Genomic DNA, 24258 nt, shown 5'->3' on the forward strand with positions numbered 1-24258 from the left:
AACTGATTGACTTACAGTGCTATCAACTTTTCAATACTGTACACTTTTTTGTTAATTAATAAGACCATAAGATATAGGAGCAAATTAAGCCCATTGAGTCTGCTCCGCCATTCCTTCATGGCTGAACTATTTTCCCCCTCAGCCCCAATGTCCTGCCTTCTCCTCATATCCTTTCATACCCTGACTAATCAAGAATCTATCAACCTCTGCCTTAAATATACCCAATGACCTGGTCTCCAGAGCTGCCTGTAGCGATGAATTCCACAGATTCACCACTCTCGAGCTAAAGGAATTCCTTCTCATCTCCCACCTAAAAGGATGTTCCTCTATTCTGAGGCTGTGTCCTCTGGTCTTAGATTTCCCATCATAGGAAACATACTCTCCACATTAAGATTAATTTATTTGAGTTCTTCATTCACTCTAGTTCTATTCTACACTCTTTCTGGGAGCTCTTCTGTGTCATCTTACATGAAGCAAGAAACAAAATACTTGTTCATTTTCTCTGCTATTTCCTTATTCCCATGTACAATTCCTTGTATCTCATTATGTGAAATCCTATAATTATAACTCTTCCTTAAAGGTCTTTAATTTCTATTAGAAAAAATAGCTTGCATTTGACAACTTTGATTATTCTACTGTACTGAAAAGAGCTTTTGTCTCTAGATAGACGTGGTGATGTTTGACAAGACTGGTACAATTACACATGGTACTCCTAAAGTAATTAGGGTTCTTGTACTGAGAGATGTAGCTGAACTGCCACTGAAGAAACTTCTTGCAGTTGTTGGCTCCGCAGAATCTGGTAGTGAACATCCTCTTGGAAGTGCCATTACCAAATATTGTAAAGAAGTAAGTCTCAGATATTTTTTCACGGCTTCTCTCAGTTTCTTAGCTGAATCTACAGTGTCTGGTAAAAGTACTCAGCCCCCAATCTTTTGCTCACATAAATGAGTATTACATCCAGTGATTTTGAGCAATTTAAGAGAATTTTTATCTGTGAATCACATGCTCCTTTTTTCACAGTAGAGCCCAAAAACAGGAAAAATTGTAAAGGATGAAAAACTTAAATTTAAAGACTGAAATTTAAAGACTGAAATGTCAGCAGTTCAAATATATTCATCCTCCATTGCTTAGCACTTAATTGAAGTTCTCACAGCTATTACAGCCAGTAGTCTTTTTGGATAAGTGGCTATTAGCTTTGTACAATTGATGGAGCAAGATTTGCTCATTTCTCTTTGCAAATTTGCTCAACCTTTGCCAGGTTAGTTGAAGAGTGCATGTGGACGGCAGTCTTGAGGTCTTGCCAGAGATGTTTGATCGGGTTAATGTCAGGACTCTGACTGGGTAAATCAAAGATGTTAATTTTCTTCATTTGAAGCCACTCCATGGTTGCTCTGGCAGTGTACTTTGGATCATTATCCTGCTGTAAGATGAACTTGCTCCCCAGTTTAAGCTTTCAGGGCTGATGTTTCGTAGCTGATGTGCAATATTAGATTTGCATCACACACATACAGCTTAGTGTTGAGGCCAAGGAGTTCCACTTTTGTCTCATCTGACCACAAGGCCTACTTCCACATCTGTTCAGTATCTTCTGAGTGACTATTTGCAAAGTTCTTATGGGCAAGGATACGTATGTTTGGTTTTTTTTTAACTAGGGCTTCTTCCTTGCCACTCTTCCATAAATACCCTTGTTGTGCAAGGCTTTAGAGGTTGCAGAGCCATGAACTTCACCTCCACTTGCAGCTATTGACTTCTGCAGCTCACTCAAAGTGACTGTTGGCATCACAGTACTCTCTCATACAAGAGCCATTCTTCTCTGGCGACTGAGTTTAGAGGGGTAGCCTGACCTAGCAGCATGGCTGCGGTTTCATATGTTTTCCACTTTTTCATGCTGGACTGCACTGAGCTCTGTGGTATATTCAGTACCTTTTAGATGGTCTTGTATTTTCTTCGGATTTGTGCTTCTCAATGATAATTTCCCTGACTTGACAGGGGCGGTGGCGAGGTGGAGATACATCTCTATCAAAAGAGGTGTAAGGTGCTAGCCTGCAGGTCATCCTTGGGCAAAGTGTCACACTTGTTTAGTCCACCAATCAGGGTCACATGAATCCATGAGAGCGAGTGGTGGAAGGTTGTATGAACAGCTATCACATATTACAAGTCTGGTTATGAGACCACTGACGCTAGACAGACAATCTCTGAAGAGTATTAATGACCGATGGGGCCACCCGTCTTGTAAAAACACTGCCCAGTCAAAGGCAAATCACTTATGTAGAAAAATTTGCCAAAAGTAATCATGTTCATGAGACCATGATTGCCCCCTTCATATGACATGATGCATAATGATGACTTGTCTTGAATGCTCTTTTGTCACATTTTGGTTTGGTCTTTTGAAAATCTACCATATTGTTGACCTTTGGGGGGGTGGTTGGTATTTATTCTTATGAATTCAATAAAAGCAAGTGATCCTCCAATTTTCTACATCAACAAATTGGGTAAGTAAGTTGGTAAGGTAATACAATTTTCTGCACCTGAGGAAAGTTAGCAAAATGGATGAATAATTTTTATAGCGTCACAATTTTGGTTTTTAATTTTTAGTAAAAGCTGATAGTGTTTTGGAATTTTTCTTTTGATTTGACATGATGCACAATGTTTCGTAGAATTAGCTCAAAATCCTACTTCAATATATTTTAAATTTAGAAACTGAGACAGTAAAATATGAAAGTAGTTGTGGGGAGTGAATACTTTTCAAGCCACTGTAAATTTCTCACTAAAATCAGATGTTTTATTTAGCGATTATATGGTGGGTTTAATTTTAGCTATAGGAATCACTGAGAGCCTGTTGGAATAATGTTATGAATGCACCAGAGACTACAGATACTAGAATCTGGAGCAACAGACAATCTGCTGGGTTTTGACCCAAAATGTCAACACTCCTGTTACAGAGCAACATTTCCTTTCCTCCACAGATGCTGCTTGAGTCACTGAATTGCTGCAGCTGATTATTTATTGGTCCAATGCTATTTTGAATATTGTGCAGGTTAATTAATGAGAGCTCTGTTTATGTTGGAATATTTTATTCTTGTTGAGGTGAGGATAATTGTCTTCAACAAGCAATTGCTTTCTTTAGTTCCCACCCCATCACCTACCAATCTCAGTTCCTGATCTCTCCATCTTTATTTTTCATGTAGTGCAACTTCATATTTTCAAGCAATAATCTGCCAGTGGAGCTCAGTGTGTTGAGAAGATTCTGTTGGGTGAGACACTGCATCAGACCTGTTATCCTTCGTCCCTCCTCCATCCACCAATCACCCACTGGCCTTGGCCTCACTGCTCTCTGTCTCTTCCCTGTGCTCATTATCTTCCCTTTCCACTCTCAGTCCTGATGTAGAGTCTCGATCCAAACAGTAACAGTTTCTTTGTCCTCCACAGATCCTGCTCCATCTGATGAGTTCATCCAGCAATTGTTGCTCCAGATTTTGGCTTTATAAAATCTGTTGTGTCTTCAATTTTCAGGACTGTGCTAGCACATTCCAGATCTGATTCTAATAAATTGTCTCTGCCTTTTAATCAATTCTAATTTTATACTGGGTTACACTGAGTTGCATAGAATGTTTCAGATGAAGCTGAAATAATAGGTTGTTCAAATTCAATAACATTTCTAAGTGTTTAAACATGCCCATATGTATTAAACTCCAAATACCATTCTTATTTGGTATCTAAAGATCCATTTTTACTTTTTTTATTTCACCATGTTAAAATTTGAGCTATTCAAGTATATTTTTATTCTTCATTTCCTTTATTGTGATTTCAGAAAATTTGTCTCTTCATTTATTCCTTTGATCACCTCTGACAGATCACAGAACAATAGAGGAACATATCTTTCTGCCCATGGTGTTGTGCAAAACTAATTAAACTAAAATAAAACATCTAACTAAACTGAGCCCTTCTGCCTACATGATGCCCATATCCCTCCATTCTCTGCACATTTATGATTGGAATTGGTTTATTATTGTCACATATACCAAGGTACAATGAAAAGTTTGTTGCCTGAATGTTCATACAGATCAAATCATTACACAATGCATTGAACTAAAACAATAACAGAATGCAGAATGAAGTGCAACAACTGCAGAGAAAGTGCAGTGGAGATAGACAATAAGATGCAAGATCATAATGAGGTAGATTGTGATGTCAAGATACCTTCTTAACCTATTAGGGGACTGTTCAGTAGACTTGTAACAGCAGGGTAGAAGCTGTCCTTGAGCCTGTTGGTATGTGTTTCAGACTTTGGTGCTTTCTGCCTGATGGGAGAGGAGAGAACAAAGAATGTCCAGCATGGGTGGAGCTTTTGATTATGCTGGCTGTGCTACTGAGACGGCAAGAAATATAGACCAAGTAGGAGAGGCTGTTTTCTGTGATGTGCTGAGTTGTGTCCACATCTCTCTGCAGTTTCTTGAGGTAACAGGTTGAACCATTGTCATATTAAACTGTCATGCATTCAGATAGGATGCTTTCTGTAGTGCATTGATAGAAATTTGTAAGGGACATGCCAAATTTCTTTAACCTTGTGAGGAAGAAGAAGCATTGGTGAGCTTTCTTGACTGTGGCATCTACGTGAACAGGCTATTGGTGATGTTCACTCCCAGGCAGTTGAAGTTCTTAACCCTCTCGATCTCAGCACTGTTGATGAAGATGGGAGCATGTGCACTGCCCATTTCTAGAAGTCAATGACCAGAATTTTTGTTTGGCATTGAGGGAAAAGTTGTTGTCATGACACAAAATTACTAAGCGCTCTCGCTCCTTGCTGTACTATGATTCATCATTTTTTGAGATACAGCCACTGAAGTGGTATCATCTGCAAACTTATAACTAAGAGTCTCTTAAGAGTCTTGTATTTGCCTCCAGCACTCTGTAAAAAAAACTTGTCCCACACATCCACTTGTATGCGTAAAACTTATTTCACACGTCTCACCTCGAACGCATGCCCTCAAGTATTAGTTATTTAAACCCCCAAAAAAGATACCAGCTGTCTTTCTATGCCTCTCATAATCTTGTAAAGTTTTACTGTCTCCCCTCAGTGTCCCCTGGAGAAAACAACACAAGTTTTTCCAACTTCCCTGATGATGATGGGTCCTAGATCTGAAACATTGTGCTTTGTTTCACAGATGCTGCCTGATGTACTAAGTGTTCATTGAATTAGACTATATAATTGTTATTTTCTGTGCAGTTTAATAATTAATTAGCTGCTTGTATTTTTTTATGTGTATGTCGGTAGTGTAGTGGTTTTGGCACTGCACTTCAGAACCAAGAGTCTTGGGATTAAATACGGCTGGCTCCTTACACGCTTTCCATCCATGCTGGCTAGAGCATCGAGCTAGCAACTTGGCCTCGAGAAAACAGATGCTAAAGAAATAGCAAGGGTGACACTAGATGGGCCAAACAAAGCATGGAGAGGAACTGGAAAAAGGGATTATCTGATTGGTTAACTCTTACCTACAAATTTGAATGGAATGTTTCTATCCGTAGTATAAAAAGAGCTGAACACATAGGCTCGCCATCTTTCTTTGTTCTTTTTAGACTGTTCTTAGCTACTAAACTTTTGCAGTTCTGTGTTTCCAGTTCTCTGTTCTATTGGTGCTTAATAAAATGATCATGAAGCAACAAGTTTTATGCCTTTCTTGACTTCTGAAAGAGCCTTGGATCAAAGCCGTAAGAATCCGACTGTTTCCAACGTTTTGTATTTTAATTCCAGATTTCTAGCTTCTACTGTTTTAAAAAAAAATTTCATTTGCAGTCATCTTTTCTGAATTAGTTGTGAATTATTAGCGCCTCTTTGTTCTTTATATAGGTGTTGGGATTTTTGAGATATTTGTTAACTTAAAAATGCAATAAAAATATTATTTGTATTGCATTTCAAGGAAGTTTGGCATTATACAGGTGGACCTTCACTAATCCGACTACCTGTAATCTGGTTCCTTCGATAATCCGACACTGATTATGCTTAATGTGATCTTTCTGTAATTCGACATTTTCACTAATCTGGCACACCTCAGGTCCCAACGGTACTGGATTAGTGATGGTCGACCTGTATTAATAATTACATTGACATGAAGTTTTTCTTACTTTTTCAGGAACTTGGCACAGATGTGCTTGGGTACTGTATGGATTTTCAGTCTGTGGCAGGCTGTGGCATCAGCTGCAAAGTTACCAACATTGAAACCATGTTAATGAAAAGTGAACCGAGTTCTAACAGAAAGCAGAAACAGAGTAATAATTCATATGCTGCAGTGTTCTCACAAATAAATAAAGGTAAATATTTTACTTCTAAATTTGTATTTATTTGAATGAAGGCAGATTTGTGACTACGGTAAGTATTTGAACAATCCACAAATGGGCAAAAAATGCACCAAGTGTATCAAAAGCATTGTAAAAAATGTGGGGAACAAGTGTAAGTGCGGCAAGTAAGTTAATTCAAAGAACTTTATCTCATTTGCAGGTGCAGAGACTTCTCAGATCTACTCTGTGTTGATTGGAAATCGAGAGTGGATGACACGCAATGGTTTACATGTTGAAAATGATTTTGACAAGGCTATGGTTGACCATGAAGTTAAAGGAGAGACTGCAGTGATGGTTACTATTAATGGTAAAGCTAATACAATTAGCCCAGAGAAGGAACTGCTAAAATATAATTTCCCACTTAGGTTGTGTCACATTGAGAATACAGATCATTATCCAAAACAATTGGCACCTGCATGATTTCATTTAGTTTAACATTTTTACATTTTTGATGAATTGTGAAAAATAGAAAAATTGTGCATATTATAAACAGATCAACAGATATACAAGTAACTAATATTGTCAGTAACTGTTAACTGTAGGTACCAATGCCAAACTAAACTTTGAGTCAACTTGTACACCCCAAAAGAATGGGATGTCAATGGTTGAATTAAATAGCCTCAAATCCAACCCTAAAATGTTTTCAATCCGCACATATGATGTAACTGAGATGGGATAGGGCACAGGCACCTCATCATTTCCTCGAGGTCTGACTTTTTAAATAGGATATTGAGGCTAGGAACCTACAAAGGTAATAGGTTTAAGCTCAGTCAGCCAGTTATTCTATTTCTAAGAGAACACAACAGCTAAAGTGGGGCAACCATGGGGACAAGGAAGTACCTTTACGTACAGCTCAGTGTAAAAGTCCAGTACTTTAGTACAGAAATGTTAATGAGCGAATACACCTGGCAAAGCTCTGCAAAGAAAATCTCAAAAGAATGTGAAAAATAAATGAGTCTAGGAATAGCCATGTGAAAGCAAGAGAAAAAGTTGGGAAAATTACAAATTAAAACTGGATTTTTGGAATCTTCCTGGATGCTTTATGAATCTTCATAAAGTTATAGTTTTAAAATGATATTATATTATTGATTGTTAATATTTTGTGAATTAGCTGAAGGTATCTAATAAAATGGCAACTGTTCATGGTCGTTTGCTGCTGTGGCACATCCAATTTAAGGTTCGACATGTTGTGCATTCAGAGATGCTCTTCTGCACACTGCTGTTGTAACAGATGGTTGATTTACATTGCTTTCTTTTCAGTTTTTTCCAGTCTGGCCGTTCTCCCTGACCTCCCTCTCAGTCCTCTTATCAGCCCTCTTTTCACCCACAGAACTGCTGCTCATTGTATGTTTTTGGTTTTCACAACATTCTCTGTAAACTCTAGAGATTGTTATGTGTGAAAGTTCCAGGAGATGCACAGTTTCAAAGATACTCAAACCCCGGTACTTGCATCAACAATCAGTCCAAGGTTAAAGTAATTTAGATCACATTTCTTCCCCATTCTGATGTCTGGTCTGTACAACAACTGAATCTCTTGATCATGTTTGCATACTTTTGTATGTTGAGTTGCTGCCACTTGAATGACTGATTAGATATTTGCATTAATAGCAGGTATACCTAATGAAGTAGCAACTGAGTGTATGCGATAAATAAAAAAAAGATAAAGGCTAGTTTAAACTTAATGGCAAGTAAATATTTAAGCAACTATGATGATTAATATTGAACAATATACTAAGTTTGAATTACTTTGAGGAGGTACAAATAGAACTGACATTTTATTTCTGAAAATTTATTGCATTTTCTGATCATCTATAAAATATGTTTTTCTCTGGAAAGGCATGCTATGTGGGATAATAGTAATTGCAGATACAATCAAACCTGAAGCTGCAGTGGCTGTGAGCATCTTAGAAAATATGGGAGTGGATGTGGTACTTCTAACGGGTGATAACCTCAAAGTAGCAACTGCAGTTGCTCGCCAGGTAGATACAGTGTTAAAAACATCTATTTACTCTCCATGTACATCACTGCATTTGAAATTGTTTTTCCTTCTATTTTAAACTAATGGTACACAGTGGATATTGGAATCTGCAGCAACAAATAATCTGCTGGAGAAACTCTGTGTGTCAAGCAACAACTGTGAAGGAATCTGCCTCAGGACTGTTCATTGTTCAATTAATGTTTACTCTTGATATTGCAAAACACCTAACTGCCTGGATGGCACCTCCATTCAAAAAAAAACAAAAAATAAAAGTGTGTAACTTATTCTGCCATTTAATAAGATCATATCTTTACTTTCCTGCCCTTTCCTCATAAGCCATCACTGTATTACAGATGAATGATCTGTCTGTCTCAACTTTGAATATATTTAGTGATTTAGCCTTCACAGCAGACTTGAGTGGAGAACTCTAAAACTTCAGAACCATCTGTGAGAAGAAATTCCTCATCTTAATTGTAATGGGTAACTCCTTATTCTGATAGTATATCCTTTATTTCTAAATAGCTCCACAAGCAGATACTTCCTCTGGGTATCTGTCTTGACAAGACTCACATATTATCTGGTAGAGATGTGACCCGCTCCTCCTCCCCTTTCTCCCATGGTCCACTCTCCTCTCCAATCTTTGGCCCTTTACCTTTTCCCCACATCATCTCCTAGCTTCTTACTTCACTACCCCTCCTCCAATTACCCACTTCCCCCTCAATTTAGCTTCACCTATCACCTTCCAGCTTGTACTCCTTCCCTTCTCACCACCTTCCTATTCTGGCTTCTTCCATTTGGACAATAGTGTACCTCGTATGTAGGCCATTATTGCCACAGTAAAAGTAGATTTCCAGTCGAGTTGCACCATGCATTTCCTAATATTTTTTAAAACTAATCTCCTTACCTGTCTTCTTACTAAATTCCAGCTGAGAAGACTACATAAACTTTAAAATTCCTTATGAACATAAAAGTGCAGCACGGGAACAGGCCCCTTGGCCCATGATGTCTGTGCTTATTTTTTGTATCCTATTCTGCTCCCTATGTGCTCAAGCCAGATTCTGCTCTAGCTCCTTTGCAGATGATACCATCAGAGTAGGCCGCATCTCAGATAGCAAGTCAAAGTACAGGAGGAAGACAAGAAGCCTAATGACATGGTGTTATGACAACATCTTTTCCCTCAAGTCAGCAAAATAAATGACCTAATCATTGACTTCAGAAAGTGGCAGTGCACATCAGTGGTGCTGAGTCCAAGTTCCTAGGAGTGAACATCAGCAATAGCCTGGCTTGTACACATGATAACAGAACAGCTAAGAAAGCTCACCAGTGCCTCTTTTTTTTTCTTCAGGAGACTATAGAACTTTGGCATGTCCCCTTTGAAATTCACCATCTTTTATCGAAGCATCATAGAAAGCATCTTATCCAGCCTTGCCTGTAACTGCAAGAAACTGCAAAAAAGTGGTGGACATAGCTCAGTACATAATGGGAACCAGCTCTCCTCCTTTGTCTCTGTGCACGTTTCTCATTGGCTCAGTAAAAAGCCAACATAATCAAAGACCCAGCCATCCCAGACATTATCCTCCCCCTTCCCATCAGATAGAAGATTCAAGAATCTGAAAGCATGTACCCCCACCAGGCTCAAGGACAGCTTTTACTTAGCTGTTATAAGACTTGAGTAGTTCCCTAGTGCAATCAGATGGACTCTTGACCTCACAAATTATCTTGTTATCTTGTGCCTTATTGTCTACCTACACAGCTCTGCTGCATCCTCTAGAATTTTCTGTGTTACTATCTCTGTAATACTTTGTTCTGCACTCTATTATCATTATGCCTTGTTCTACCTCAATACACTGTTTTAATGAACTGATATGTATGAGTGGAACATAACACATTTTTCACTGTACCCCAGTACAAGTGACAATAAAAGAATTTACCTCGCCTGTGGTTAAAGAGGATACAAAGATCTCTGCTGAGGTCCCAGCAATTTCTTCTCTTGCCTCTTTCAATAACCTGGGTTAGATACTATAAAGGCCCTGAAGACTTACATATCTTAGTGTTCTTCTCCTTGATATCAACATATCCTAGAATATCAGCATTCCCCTTCCTGATCTCACAATTCTTCATGTCCTTTTTGGTGAATACCAACGCAAAGTACTTGTTTAGTAACTATCCTTTAAGCCTTCTATGACTGATGTAGTTTTTAAACAATGGGAAAGATTGGGCATTACATGTTTCCGGGATCTGCTTGTGGGAGGAAGTCTTTCTTTCTTCAAACAATTGTCAACTAAATATAGTTTACCAAAAACCCATTTTTTTCGGTACTCACAAATTAGAGATTTTCTGCGATCTCGATTATATACATTTCCTAATAGTCCTGATAAGAACGTATTAGATGAAATTCTTAATATGAAATCATTCTATAATGGTTCAATATCCAATATTTATGATATGTTGTTGGGAATGAGAGATGACTCTTTAAACAAAATTAAAAATCTTTGGGAACAAGATTTACAGACCTTAATTTCTGAAGAAACTTGGAATGAGATTTTTAAATTGGTTAATACTTCATCGTTATGTGCTCGTCATTGCCTCCTACAATTTAAAGTGGTTCATAGGGCTTATATGACCAAGGATAAGTTATCTCATTTTTATATGGATATATCTCCCTACTGTGATAGGTGTAACAATGGAGAAGCTTCATTTATTGATATGTTTTGGATGTGCCCAAGTCTTGGAAAATATTGGAAGGAAGTATTCCAAACTTTTTCTGTACTCTTTAAAGTAAATTTTAAGCCTAATCCTTTGACTGCCCTATTTGATATTGTTGGAAGGAAAGATATCATTTTAAAGACATCTGATCTGCACATTCTGGCTTTTATCTCTCTTAAGGTTAGGAGGGTGCTTTCGTTTAAGTGGAAGTATGCTGTTCTGCCTAATCATGCTCAGTGGTTACGGGATGTTATGGCATTCCTAAATTTAGAAAAGATTTGTTGTTCAATTTCTGAATCTAACCAAGATTTTCAAAATCTGTGGGGGCCGTTTTTAAATTATTTTCATAATCTTTGACTTCTTGTTAAAGTACAGAAGTTGGTTAATAGTATATTTTATTATCTGATAAGTTTTTTTCCCCTAACAGCTTCAACTTTGGTAGTGGGTGTAGATCTTTATTTTTAATAAAATTGTTTATATTCTAATACACGAATTAATCTAATCTATATGAATATAGAGTAAGGAGTTCATTAATGTGCTTCAATATACTGTATTTGGTATTATTATATTTTTTCTTTTGTTTTATAATATGTATTCTTTTGGCTCTGTATTCTTTTATATAGAAATCAATAAAAAAAATTGGAAAAGAAAGAAAGTAACTATCCTACTTCCTCTGGCGCTAGGCATAAATTCTCTTCTTTGTCCTTGGGTGATCCTACCTTGCCCCTATTTATCCTCTTGTTTTTAATGTTTGTGTAAAATGATTACCTCCTTCAAGGAGATGAATATACAGTGTTCACATTTGAAGTCCTACTTTCAAACAAATATTTGTTCTAGGTAATCAGACGTACAGTACAGTACTGTGTAGAAGTCTTAGGCACATGTAAAAAATCTGTAAAGTGATAATACTTTCAAAAATAATGAATTAAAATGCTCCTATAAAGCACAGTAAGCTGTATCAAAAAATTACTATAAAGCACAGTAAACAGTAAAAAGAGCTAGATCAAATCAATATTTTGTGTGACCATCCTTTGCGTTTAAAACTGCATCAGTTCTTTTACTGTCCTGCAGTCTCATAAGCAAATCAACAGGTTGGTTGTTCTGAGCGTCTTGTAGTATTTGGCACAGTTCTTTTACAGACTTTAGCTTGCTTTCTTGCTTGCTTGATGATGTTGAGATCTGGGCTCTGTGGAGGCTATACTGAAGCCTTATAAAAATATTTAGTGTTGCTAAGACTTTTGCACAGTACTGTATATCTATGAAAAGTGGATGAATGATGGTCCTATTTACTTCACTCAATTAAAGGATAATTTAATTGTTATAAATGAAGTTTTTCTATTAATAAAAAAAAGAAAAATATCTCTATTTTTAGAAGTGTTTTCTATTTTTAAGGTTGGCATCAAGAAAGTGTTTGCAGAAGTGCTTCCCTCACAAAAAGTAGCTAAAGTTCAAGAGATCCAGGATCAGGGTAAAACGGTCGCAATGGTTGGTGATGGTATAAATGATTCTCCCGTCCTGGCAAAAGCTGATGTGGGAATTGCCATTGGATCTGGCACAGATGTAGCTATTGAAGCAGCGGATGTTGTGCTGATGAGAGTGAGCAAATGTTATCTAAGTAATGTTTGTGTATTCTTTATGGTCTATATTATCAAATAACGGCCCGAAGGTAAATAGTGAATTGAAATTCAATATTTGAATGTGTCTTCTGCTTGCTTAATATAAATCCTGTGATGATATGCATTCTGATTTTTAATTGCAGAACAATCTCTTAGATGTTGTGGCTAGCATCAAATTATCAAAAGAAACTGTTTTCCGCATTCGAATAAATTTTATTTTTGCATTAATTTTTAATCTGGTTGGAATCCCTATTGCCGCTGGTAAGTGGATGCTTTTTCTATTTTTATGTTTTATTTAAACCATTCTCCCCTTAAAGTTAATTAATGGAATATTTTAAACCACTTTCAAAGTATTAATGGGGAAAGAACTAATGTTGGGGGCTGGTGAGAAATGAGCAATACATTAAAAACATATGTTGTGATTTTCTACAATACTAGAAAGTTTTGGATACCAATGAAACATTTCATTGCACCAGAATAGCACAAACCGTTACAAATCTGTACAACTTGGATGCCATCTTGGTCCCCAGATAAATTTTGATAGAGAATTGGAGATGTAGAGAGGAGTGGGGGAGTGCAGTCTCTGCAATGGCCAATCAGCAGTGAAATGCAGTACTGCATTAGATTACATGACTATACAATTTACCTACTATTTGGCAGTTTCTAGTGATCTTCATATAAAAGACAATTATTTTTAAATCTTTTACATCTTTATCAGACATATGTTGGCATGCTACTATAACTGGAACTGCCATACAACAATATTATAGCACAGTCTATGCTGTAGAGATAGATGGAATGCCAAATCATTTCTATTTACACCCACATTCTTTAATGTGATCACAGCAGCAAATGTAATTGTTGCAAAAATGCAAATATTGGCATATTGTACTTAATTGTATTTTTCCACTGAATGCTATTTGTCCATTTCTATGATAAAGTTACTTTTATATCATGTAGATTCGTACAAGTACTGTAAAATTTAGCCTGTAAGTGAAACTTTCAGCAATTACTCACAGCTTTTTCAGCAGAAAACAGATTGTTAACTAATACTCATTCCCTACCTTGTAGTTGATAGCCCATTAGGTTGAGGGTAGTAGGTGCAGGAATACCAACATTTGTAAGATGCATAGCAATTGTTTTAATATTCCATTTTGAGTAAGGCTAATTTCTAAAGGTAGTTTCAATGGGTAACCAAGCATCTGCATGTTATAAAATTATTGGGGCAAGAAATTGTTGAAATCATCTTGAAGGTATTGCACAAGTGGAAGATTTCACTTATTTACAAAATAAAAGTCTCTCTCTCTGTCTCTCTCTCTCCCCTCCCCCTGCCGCACCACACCACACCATTCTGTTGTTGCTGCATTGTGCACACACTTCCTCGGTATATTTTCATAATGGATCCTAAATTGAGCTGATGCAGTGGGGTTGGCTTTATGGTGCCTTTCCCATCACACATGGTGGAATATACCTTTTCTTTAGTAATGGGGATGTGTATATCTTGTTTTTATACTTCTGTTTATTTTGTAACATGATTGTAACTACATTGTGGAGTGCATCATGTTCTAATTCATGTGTAGACTTAAGTTAAATACATCGGTTAATTTGTGGTTAAGGCATTGGACTAGCGACCTGAAGGTCGTGAGTTCGAGCCCCAGCTGAGGTAACGTGTTGCGTCCTTGAGTAAGGCACTTAATCACACATTGCTCTGCGACGACACTGGTGCCAAGCTGTATGGGTCCTAATGCCCTTCCCTTGGACAACATTGGTGTCGTGGAGAGGGGAGATTTGCAGTATTGGCAACTGCCAGTCTTCCATACAACCTTGCCCAGGCCTGTGCCCTGGAGAGTGAAGACTTTCCAGGCGCAGATCCATAGTCTCGCAAGACTAATGGATGCCTTAAAATATATGTAACACTGCTTTTTGATGCACCTAATAAACACCCTTGCATATGTGCGTGTGTGTGTATGTATGTACATATATAAAAAATACGTGTGTGTGTGCATGTGTGTGAGACTAGTCACAAAGCATCTCCATAGTCTCAAACAAGGTTCTTCATCGGTGATGACCCAAATCCAACAGTGTCTGAACAGCCTGTCAAGAGCCTGGGTAGATGGTACAACGCCAGCCTCACAGACAAAGAGCAGTTGCAACAACTGAAACAACACATCACCATTGGCTTGGATAACATGGACAAGACCTTGATGCCTGGAAAACTAAAGCTCTGGTGCTTGCAGTTTGGATTCCTACCTTGCGTGACTCACTGTCTATGAGGTCTCACTGACAACCATGAAGAAGCTCAAGCAAACCATCACGTTGATGATAAGAAGTGGCTCAGTGTCCAAAGGTGTATCAGTAACATCAGTCTCTATGGTAAAGGAGTCCCAGGTAGGTCTGGAAGCAAGTGGGCCCACCAGTCACAAGGTCATAATTCCAAAGCGTCGACGTGAGAAGAGTCAGACAGAAGTGCAAAGCTGTTTTCCTGGCTAAGCAGGGCCAACATATGTGGTAGAAAAGCATTGAGAGGAGGAAAGTTAGCTGGAAGGACACGTGAGAGGTGAAAGCAAACAGACTTAGCTTTCTCATCAGAGCTACATGTGATGTGCTTCCCTCACAAAAAAAAACCTCCACCAGTGGTTTGGTGTGGACCTAACTTGTGCCCTCTGCCTGATTCCGGCAACCTTCGAGCATATCCTGGCAAGCTACAAACCAGCCTCACACAAGGCATCACAGTGAGGTCTTGAAGCGTGTGGCAGCGGCAATCAAGACCAAGAGGATAGCAATCATCTCCTTGCTCCCTAGGATGACTAAATCTCTGACACCAGCAGCATTCATCTGGGAGGGAGAGGAAAGACCAACTAGTCTCTCTCCTAAGCAGAAACAGGACAGATGAACATGGCCTGTGACTGGAAAATACGGGTGGATGTCAATCAACAAGTCACCTTTCCACTGGAAATTGCTGCCACCAACCTTAGACCAGACTTGGTTCTCTAGTCCAACTCATTACAGATCATCTACATCGTGGAACTCACAGCCCCATGGGGAGATTTAGTGGCTGAAGCATATGAGCACAAGACGGTACACTATGCAGATTAAGCCTCTGAAGCTCAGTGACAGGGCTGGAAAACTAAATTTGCCCAGTGGAAGTGGGTTCTAGTGGAGTTATAGCCACATCCACCATCAAAATGCTGAAGAAGCTAGGGATCCATGGTTAGACTCTACTGCAAACTATCAGAGCCACATCAAAGGTGACAGAAAGAAGCACTCACTGGCTTTTGATCAAGCAAAAAGACCTCCCTTAGGTTCCAAGATTGCATCAAGAGAGTGGGAAGACACAATGGGGGTGGTGATTCTGGGATGCCAGAAGTCATCGTCAAGCCCTCCAGAGTTGTAATGGGCTAATCGATGAAACATCAAGGAGGGAGGGTGCCCACTTGAAAACCCTTGCATGCCAATCCTGCGCCACTGTCAATATCAAGGCAGACTCGAGCAAGTGCTCACGACCCATTGGCACAAGGGATATTAATATCTTATCCTGTTTTTTTTTGATTTTGTGAGTATGTAAGTATGGGTGTGTGTGTATGTCTGTGTAAATATGTGTATGTATATATGTGCATAAATATCTGTGTATGTGCCTATATATGTATGTATATGTGTGTTTGTTTTTAGGGATGACTTCAGGTGGTGATACTTTTTATTCAGCATGATATCATGGAGAAACCTGCAGCAGAGTGCAAGGCTCTAAGTTACAGTCCCATTTTGGCATATACAGTGCCTATAAAAAGTATTCACCCCGTCTGGAACTTTTCCATTTATTTTGTTTTACAGCATTGAATCACAGAGGATTCAGTTTGGCTTTTTGACAAACATCAACAGAATAAGACTCTTTTATGTCAAAGTGAAAACAGATCTCTGTAAAGTGATCTAAATTAATTACAAATATAAAACACAAAGTAACTGATTTCGTAAGTATTCACACTCCCCCTCTCTAATATGACACACCAAACAATAACTGGTGCAGCCAATTGGTTTTAGAAGTCACATAATTAGTTAAATCGAGATCTGTTTTTGGAGACCTGTATGGAGTCAAGGTGTGTCCATTGATTGTAGTGAAAATACAGCTGTATCTGGAAGGTCCAACTGCTGTTGAGTCAGTATCCTGGCAAAAAACTACACAACAAAGACAAAATTACACTCCAAGCAACTCTGTGAAAAGGTTATTGAAAAGAACAAGTCAGGAGATGGACATAAGAACATTTTAACGTCACTGAATATTCCTTGGAGTACAGTTAGGTCAATTATCAAGAAATGGAAAAAATATGGCACAGCTGTAAATCTGCCTAGAGCAGGCCGTCCTCAAAAACTAAGTGACTGTGCAAGAAGGGGACTAGTGAGGGAGGCCACCAAGAGACCTATGACAACTCTGGAGGAGTTACAAGCTTCAGTGGCTGAGATGGAAGAGACTGCACATACAATAACTGTTGCCCAGGTGTTTCACTAGTCTCAGCTTTATAGGAGAGTGGCAAACAGAAAGCCACTGTTGAAAAAAGTTGTATTTTAACTTCATCAGTCCACAGGACTTGTTTCCAAAATGCATCAGGCTTGTTTAGATGTTCCTTTGAACTTTCTGAATAGAACTTTTTGGCCGCAATGAGCAAAGGTATGTTTGGAGAAAAAAGAGTGCAGAATTTCATGAAAAGAACCCCTCTCCAACTGTTAAGCACCGGGGGGGGGGGGCAGTGGATCGATCATGCTTTGGCCTTGTGTTGCAGCCAGTGGCACAGGGAACATTTACTGGTAGAGGGAAGAATGTATTCAATTAAATACCAGCAAATTCTGGAAGCAAACATCACACCATCTGTAAAAAAGCCAAAGATGAAAAGAGGATGGCTTCTACTATAGGATAATGAACCTAAACACATCTCAAAATCCACAATGGACAACCTCAAGAGGTGCAAGTTGAAGGTTTTGCCATGGGCCTCACAGTCCCCTGACCTAAACATCACCAAAAATCTGTGGATAGACCTCAAAAGAGCAGTGCATGCAAGACAGCCCAAGAATCTCACAGAACAAGAAGCCTTTTGCAAGGAAGAATGGGCAAAAATCCCCCAAACAAGAATTGAAAGACTTTTAGCTGGCTACAAAAAGCGTTTACAAGCTGTAATACTTGCCAAAGGGGGGGTTACTAAGTACTGCCATGCAGGGTGCCCAAACTTTTGTTTTGGGTGCTTTTCCTTTTTTGTTATTTTGAAACTGTAAAAGATGGAAATAAAAAAAGTTTTCTTGCTTGAAATATTAAAGAAATGCGTCATCCTTAACTTTATGCCTTTTGGAAATCAGTTCATCTTTTACTCGCTTAGCTATTCACAGTAACAGAAATTTTGACCAAGGATGCCCAAACTTTTGCATACCACTGTGTGTGTGTGTGTGTATATATATATATGATATAATTGTTGAAGAAAGTGCAAAAATGGGTTTATCTATCACTTGCAAACAGACAATGTATGGTGATATCCAAAAAGAAGGAGAATCCTATCTGCAGGCTGAGAATAAACGGGGAAGACATAAAACAAATACAGAACTTCTGCTACTTAGGAAGCTGGGTGACATCAGATGGCGGGTGCGACGTGGACATCAAAAGAAGAATAGGGATGGCAAAAGACACCTTTACGAGAGTGAAGAGTATACTGACCAATACTAAACTAGGCATGACAACCCGCCTCAGAGTACTGAAATATTACATTTATCCAGTTATGTTATATGGCTCAGGATGTTGGACAATATCTAGTAACATGAGGAAACAAATTGTAGCAGCAGAGATGTGGTTTTTGAGGAGGATGCAAAGAATATCATGGACGAAACAAATATCTAACAAAGATGTCATGAACAGAGCAAACACAAAAAGAGAAATAATGTATGAGATCATGAAAAGGCAATGTAACTTCATTGGACATGTGATTAGGAAAGAGGAGTTAGCATGCACGGTAATTATGAGAAAGATTGAAGGGAAGAAAGCAAGAGAAAGACAAAGACAAATGATGATGAAGACAGCAGCCAGAGAACTTGAAATGAATACCAATGAATTGATCCACTTGACCCGAAACAGGAGTGTGTGGGCCATGGCAGTCAAAGCTCAAACTGGTCATGGCACCTGATGATGGTGATAATGATATGTATGCATTTGTGTATGAGTGTAAGTGTGTGTAAATATGTTTATGTATTGCATGAGTGTCTGTGTATATGTATGCGTATGTCCATATATGCATATGTATATGTGTCTGCATATGCATATATGTGTGTGCATGTATATGTATGTGACTGTATATATGTACATACGTATATGTTTGTATACGTGTGTGTATGGGTACATTGTGTGTGTGTATGTAAATATGTATATGTATGTTTAATGGTTCTATTTAATATCAGAGAATGTGTACATTGTACAACCTGAAAATCTAACTCTTCACAGACATCCAGAAAACAGAAGAATACTCAATGAATGGCAGAAAAACGTTAGAACCTCAAAGCCCCACTCCCCCTCCCACACACAAGCAGCAGCAAAAGCATCAACCCTCACCCTCACCCTCACCCCACCTGCTCCAGCAAAAGCATCAACTCACCATGCAGCAATAGCAAAGAGGTTATGATCTAGAGTCAGTCAAAAAATACTGTCCATCCCAACACGTAGGCAACTTAGACAGGTTCTCTCTTTCAGTAGTGAGGGAGAGTGAAATATTGCTCCTGCAGTGAGGAGAGGGGAGACCAACAGCACACTGTTCTATGCAGGCCAGGCAGCATCTCTAGGAAGAGATACAGTCGATGTTTCGGGCCGAGACCCTTCGAGTCACAACACGAGTCCTGACGAAGGGTCTCAGCTCGAAACATCGACTGTACCTCTTCCTAGAAATGCTGCCTGGCCTGCTGCATTCACCAGCAACCTTTATGTGTGTTACTTGAAATTCCAGCATCTGCAGATTTCCTCGTTTTAGCACACTGTTCTGATGTTACAATCTGCCACATCACTTGTCCGACTTCCCCAACTGGAGGGCCAACAGACTCTCACTCACTGTCAAAAGAGAGAGAGGGAGAAATCACAAGTGCAGGGGCCTTCTGTTGACAGCAGTGTACGTTGCCTGCCTGCTATCTTGATGTTTTAATCTCCCACGTTGCTTTAGTCGGCGACATCAGTGAGGAATCGGGTTATCCACAGGGACGCACCCAGTCCAACTGTGGATCATGGACTCTGACAGGACCCCAGCTGCCTTGAAAAAGACACGAAAAGAGAAGAAATTAAACTGTTTGCGGATGAACTGGAAAAAGTTGCCCAAGTCCACAAAAAACTCTGGTGCCCTTTTTAGCTCCTCCCATTTCTGTATGTAAATATTTGTGTGCATGTGTATTTAAATTTGTATATGCGAGTGTGTGTATATGTAAATGCATTTTGTGTGTATACGTATGTGTAAATTATGTGTGTGAATATGTGTATGTATGTGTTCTGCATATATAAGTAAATGTATGCACATATGTATATTTGCATGTGTATGCATGCACATACATCTTTACACACGTACATACCATGCATACAAATACACATATGTACCCATGTGCATACATTAATACACATACACACATATATATACATGCACATTGACAGACATGCATATACATATGTACAGACATATATACAACACATTGACACAAAGACATACATATATATACATATACATGCACATTGACAGACATGCATATACATATGTACATATATACAACACATTGACACAAAGGCATACATATCCACTCAGACACAGTATGTGTCTGAGTGGATATGTATGCCTTTGTGTCAATGTGTTGTATATATGTCTGTACATATGTATATGCATAAGTCTGTCAATGTGCATGTATATGTGTATATATGTATGCCTTTGTGTGAATGTGTTGTATATATGTCTGTACATATGTATATGCATAAGTCTGTCAATGTGCATGTATATGTACATATATGTGTGTATGTGTATTAATGTATGCACATGGGTACATATGTGTATTTGTATGCATGGTATGTACATGTGTGTAAATATGTATGTGCATGCATTTGTATTTTTATCTGTGCATGTATGTATATATGTGTGCACATATGTATATGCATAAATCTGTGTCTAAGTGTGTATGTGTAGATACGTATGAGGGGTGATTGATAAGTTTGTGGCCTAAGGTAGAAGGAGTCAATTTTAGAAAACCTAGCACATTTATTTTTCAACATAGTCCCCTCCTGCACTTCCACACTTAGTCCAGTGGTCATGCAGCATACGGATCCCTTCTTTGTAGAAGTCGGTGTCTTGGACTTCCAGAAAGTTGTCCACAGCAGGGGTGATTGATAAGTTTGCGACCTAAGGTAAAAGAAGATGAGTTAAACAGCTCTCGTTACATACACATGCAGTTCAACTCTTTGAGTGATTATGCAGAAAATTTGAAGTTAAATCCTGGGAACAACACCTGCGATCTCAGTCCAGAAGAATGCATTACTAGTACAACTCTACTTAGTGCTCAACCCAACGTTGAAGCTGCTTGGCTTGATCAGATATGAATTCTCCAGTCATGGACTTCAGACAGGCAGTCGTGCTGACAAAGGGGCCTGTGGCCTTGTTGATGCCTTCGTACAACTCTTGTGTCTGCTGCAAAAAGTTCAGGCAGTTGTTGGTGCAGTGGTGAGCAGTTTTCTGGGACCTTCTTTGCAGCTTTAAGAGCATCTCAGATTCTGAGGTTGAGATCATCCTTGTAGGCAAGTAAGGCTCTTCTTTTGACTTCAGTCACTGGTTCCATTTCCTCACAGCATTCTTCATACCAGTCTGCTTGTGTGCATTCTCTCTAACTGAATGCAATGATGGCAGATGGTTTGTGTGTGTGTGTGTGTGTAACATACAGAGAGAGAGGTAGAGAGATTACTGTCTTCTATGTATTTTCCAGGTGTGTTTTTGCCTTTGGGCCTAGTTTTACAGCCATGGATGGGTTCTGCTGCAATGGCTGCTTCCTCTGTTTCTGTGGTCATTTCTTCATTATTGTTAAAACTGTAAGTAACTGTACTTAACTTTTCCTCATAATGAGTCTCCTTAAATTCACTGATTTATGATTTTGAAATACTTAAGTATTTTGAAACACTTTGAAAGGTAACAATTGTAATTGACTAAACTGAGCCATATGGAAGCTGTAATTAGGAATTGTAAAGATCATTATTCATTTCCACAGATCTTCAGGAGAGAATCTAGTTCTTCTGATTAAAGTTTTTAAACACAAAAATCGCAATAAACCATGAACAACAGTGTCAGTTGCTGATTTTGAATGTAGACTGGTAGCACACAGAATTACATTTTTACAATGGTAGCATATCCCAAATAGCAGAATCCTTTTGAATATTCACTACTGGTGGCTGGTCCGAAAAATTTTGAGCACAAATGCCAGATACCCAACATATATTTCTTTTGTTACAGTTAGAGGGATATGTCCCTGAATATACAACTAGCCAGAATATTAGTGACAAAATGGACCTTCCCTGAACTACATATCAACTGGCAGGGAAACTGATCGCTTAATACCTTCCTTGATCTGATCCATTTCTGAAGTTTTCAATAAGCACCAATTAATATGAACATTCATCTGTTGTGTTGGCAATGTCATGCTCATCTTTGTCTAACCAAGTGGTAGAACGACATTAATGATCATACTGAAATGCTAAATTGTCTTATAGGATGTAATAATTGACTTTCCATGCAAGGGAAATGTTTATAGAAAGTAAAATCTGCCATTTAAGTGTGATGAAGTGAATATGGACAGTTAAAGGCTTTACATAAAATTCTCTCGGAAGGTATTAGGTTTGGTGGAAGTAATTAAATATTTTATGTTAAGGGATGGAAATAAAGCATAGAACATAAAAATCTACAGCAAATTACAGGTCCTTCGGCCTACAATGTTGTGCCAACCATATAACCTACTCTAGAAATTGCCTAGAATTTCCCTAACCCATATCCTTCTGTTTTTCAAAGCTCCATGCACCTATCTAAGAGTCTCTTAAAAGAACCTATTGTATCCACCTCTATTCTAAGAACAGAAGTTACACATTCTAACTATGCATTAAAATCCATAATTCTATTGGACTTTTGTATTTTACTCATTAGTTTCCTGCATTGTTGAAAAAAAGGAAGTATATCCTTCCTTCTTGCACCTGCTCTTCATTTCCAGTTCTTAAACTCATTCCACGGAATTTGAAATAGGATAAATGATGAATGCAGGCATAATGTGTGCTGTACCCATCAATATTGAGTTGGACAATTGATTAGGTATTATTTATTTAAAATTAGTGTCAGTGTTTAATTAATTTTCTTACTTTAAAATAATTGCACCTATTTGGTGATTAAAATAGAATATTTTTCCATCCATAATCTTAAATGTAATTACAATCTTGTTATTTTCAATTACAGCTACAGGAAGCCAAACATAGAAAAACTTGATAATCAAGCATAAGGCAACACTAACTACATCCATTTAAATTTGTTGAAAGGAATGAAAGTTCCTCCAAAGTTCAATATCTGCGCCCAATTAAAATATATTATTCTCTTAATTCACTAAAGTGAAAAATTATCAAATCAGAGAATAAGTCTTCAGGATGAATGTGATGAATGGCCTCTGCTGGCTGGAGGATAAAATGAAGAGCTTGTGTCTAAGGATTGATGAAGACTGAATTGCGAAAATATATTTGTACAGTGTGAACTTATGAAGAATAAACTTTTATAAATGAAGTATTTTTTTTTCATAAATGTACACACCTTTCTGAAACAGTAGTTTTTTGAAGTTTAAGTTTGTGAAGGCTATTCTAGTCTTAATTAATGCTAAATACTTTACTCCTTGGAAGTCTGTATTGCATGAAACTGCAATAAAGCTTATTTTAATATTTTACTCAGATTTCAAATTGATTCAATTCATTTCTGAATAGAGTGATTTTCTGTATACGTTAACTATAGAAATCGTTGATATTTATAAGGGTACTTTCTACTTCACTTTTTAACTAATCAGATGTTATTAGTGTTTCCATCGTCTTTTCTATATTTAAGAATACAACCAAGATATTATTGTAGCCAACTCTCAAAATATACAAGTTCTTCTCAGGTTGCAAACATTTCACTTTATACATACAAGGACTTAGTAGACCAGCGGGATAGATGGGATAGATTTGCAGGGTTGCTGGCATTTTGTGTCATGTGGAAACAGGGCATTTCTGCATGCCATTACCCCAAACTGCAACAATTATTGGCCAAACTGAGAACACTAAGCAGACTCACTTGCTCACTTGATGAGACTGCTAGACCGCTGGTTCTGTGCTGTTGTGTCCTGTTCAAATGTTCATCCTGTCCCACATACTTTTAATTTACTCCAACTTAAGAACAATTCAAGTTATGAGCAGTTCTCAGGAACGAACTCAGTCATAATGTGGAGAGTACCTGCACCATGTTCAGATCTGCAGCAACCTCTTGAATAATGAAGAAAAAAGTTTCTGCTCTTTAACTAATTGGTATGTTAGACCAAATCAGGCAAGGAAATAAATTGGGGAAACCTGACTGAGGAAGAAGTGTG

General features: G+C 38.1%; 1 protein-coding gene across 1 annotated transcript in view; it reads left to right on the forward strand.

The window, feature by feature from the left end:
* Positions 1-23532, forward strand: part of atp7b (ATPase copper transporting beta) — a 69095-nt gene extending 45563 nt beyond the window's left edge. Inside the window, exons 13-20 of the mRNA XM_063052916.1 lie at positions 668-846; positions 6132-6309; positions 6497-6643; positions 8173-8315; positions 12413-12616; positions 12780-12897; positions 21601-21703; positions 23109-23532. Of these exons, the coding sequence (XP_062908986.1) occupies positions 668-846; positions 6132-6309; positions 6497-6643; positions 8173-8315; positions 12413-12616; positions 12780-12897; positions 21601-21703; positions 23109-23151 (1115 nt within the window). The 3' untranslated portion in view covers positions 23152-23532. The remainder of the gene's footprint in view (positions 1-667; positions 847-6131; positions 6310-6496; positions 6644-8172; positions 8316-12412; positions 12617-12779; positions 12898-21600; positions 21704-23108) is intronic.
* Positions 23533-24258: the final 726 nt, after the last annotated feature.

Source organism: Mobula hypostoma, chromosome 7 (assembly GCF_963921235.1).
Source record: "Mobula hypostoma chromosome 7, sMobHyp1.1, whole genome shotgun sequence".
Lineage (NCBI taxonomy): Eukaryota > Metazoa > Chordata > Chondrichthyes > Myliobatiformes > Myliobatidae > Mobula > Mobula hypostoma.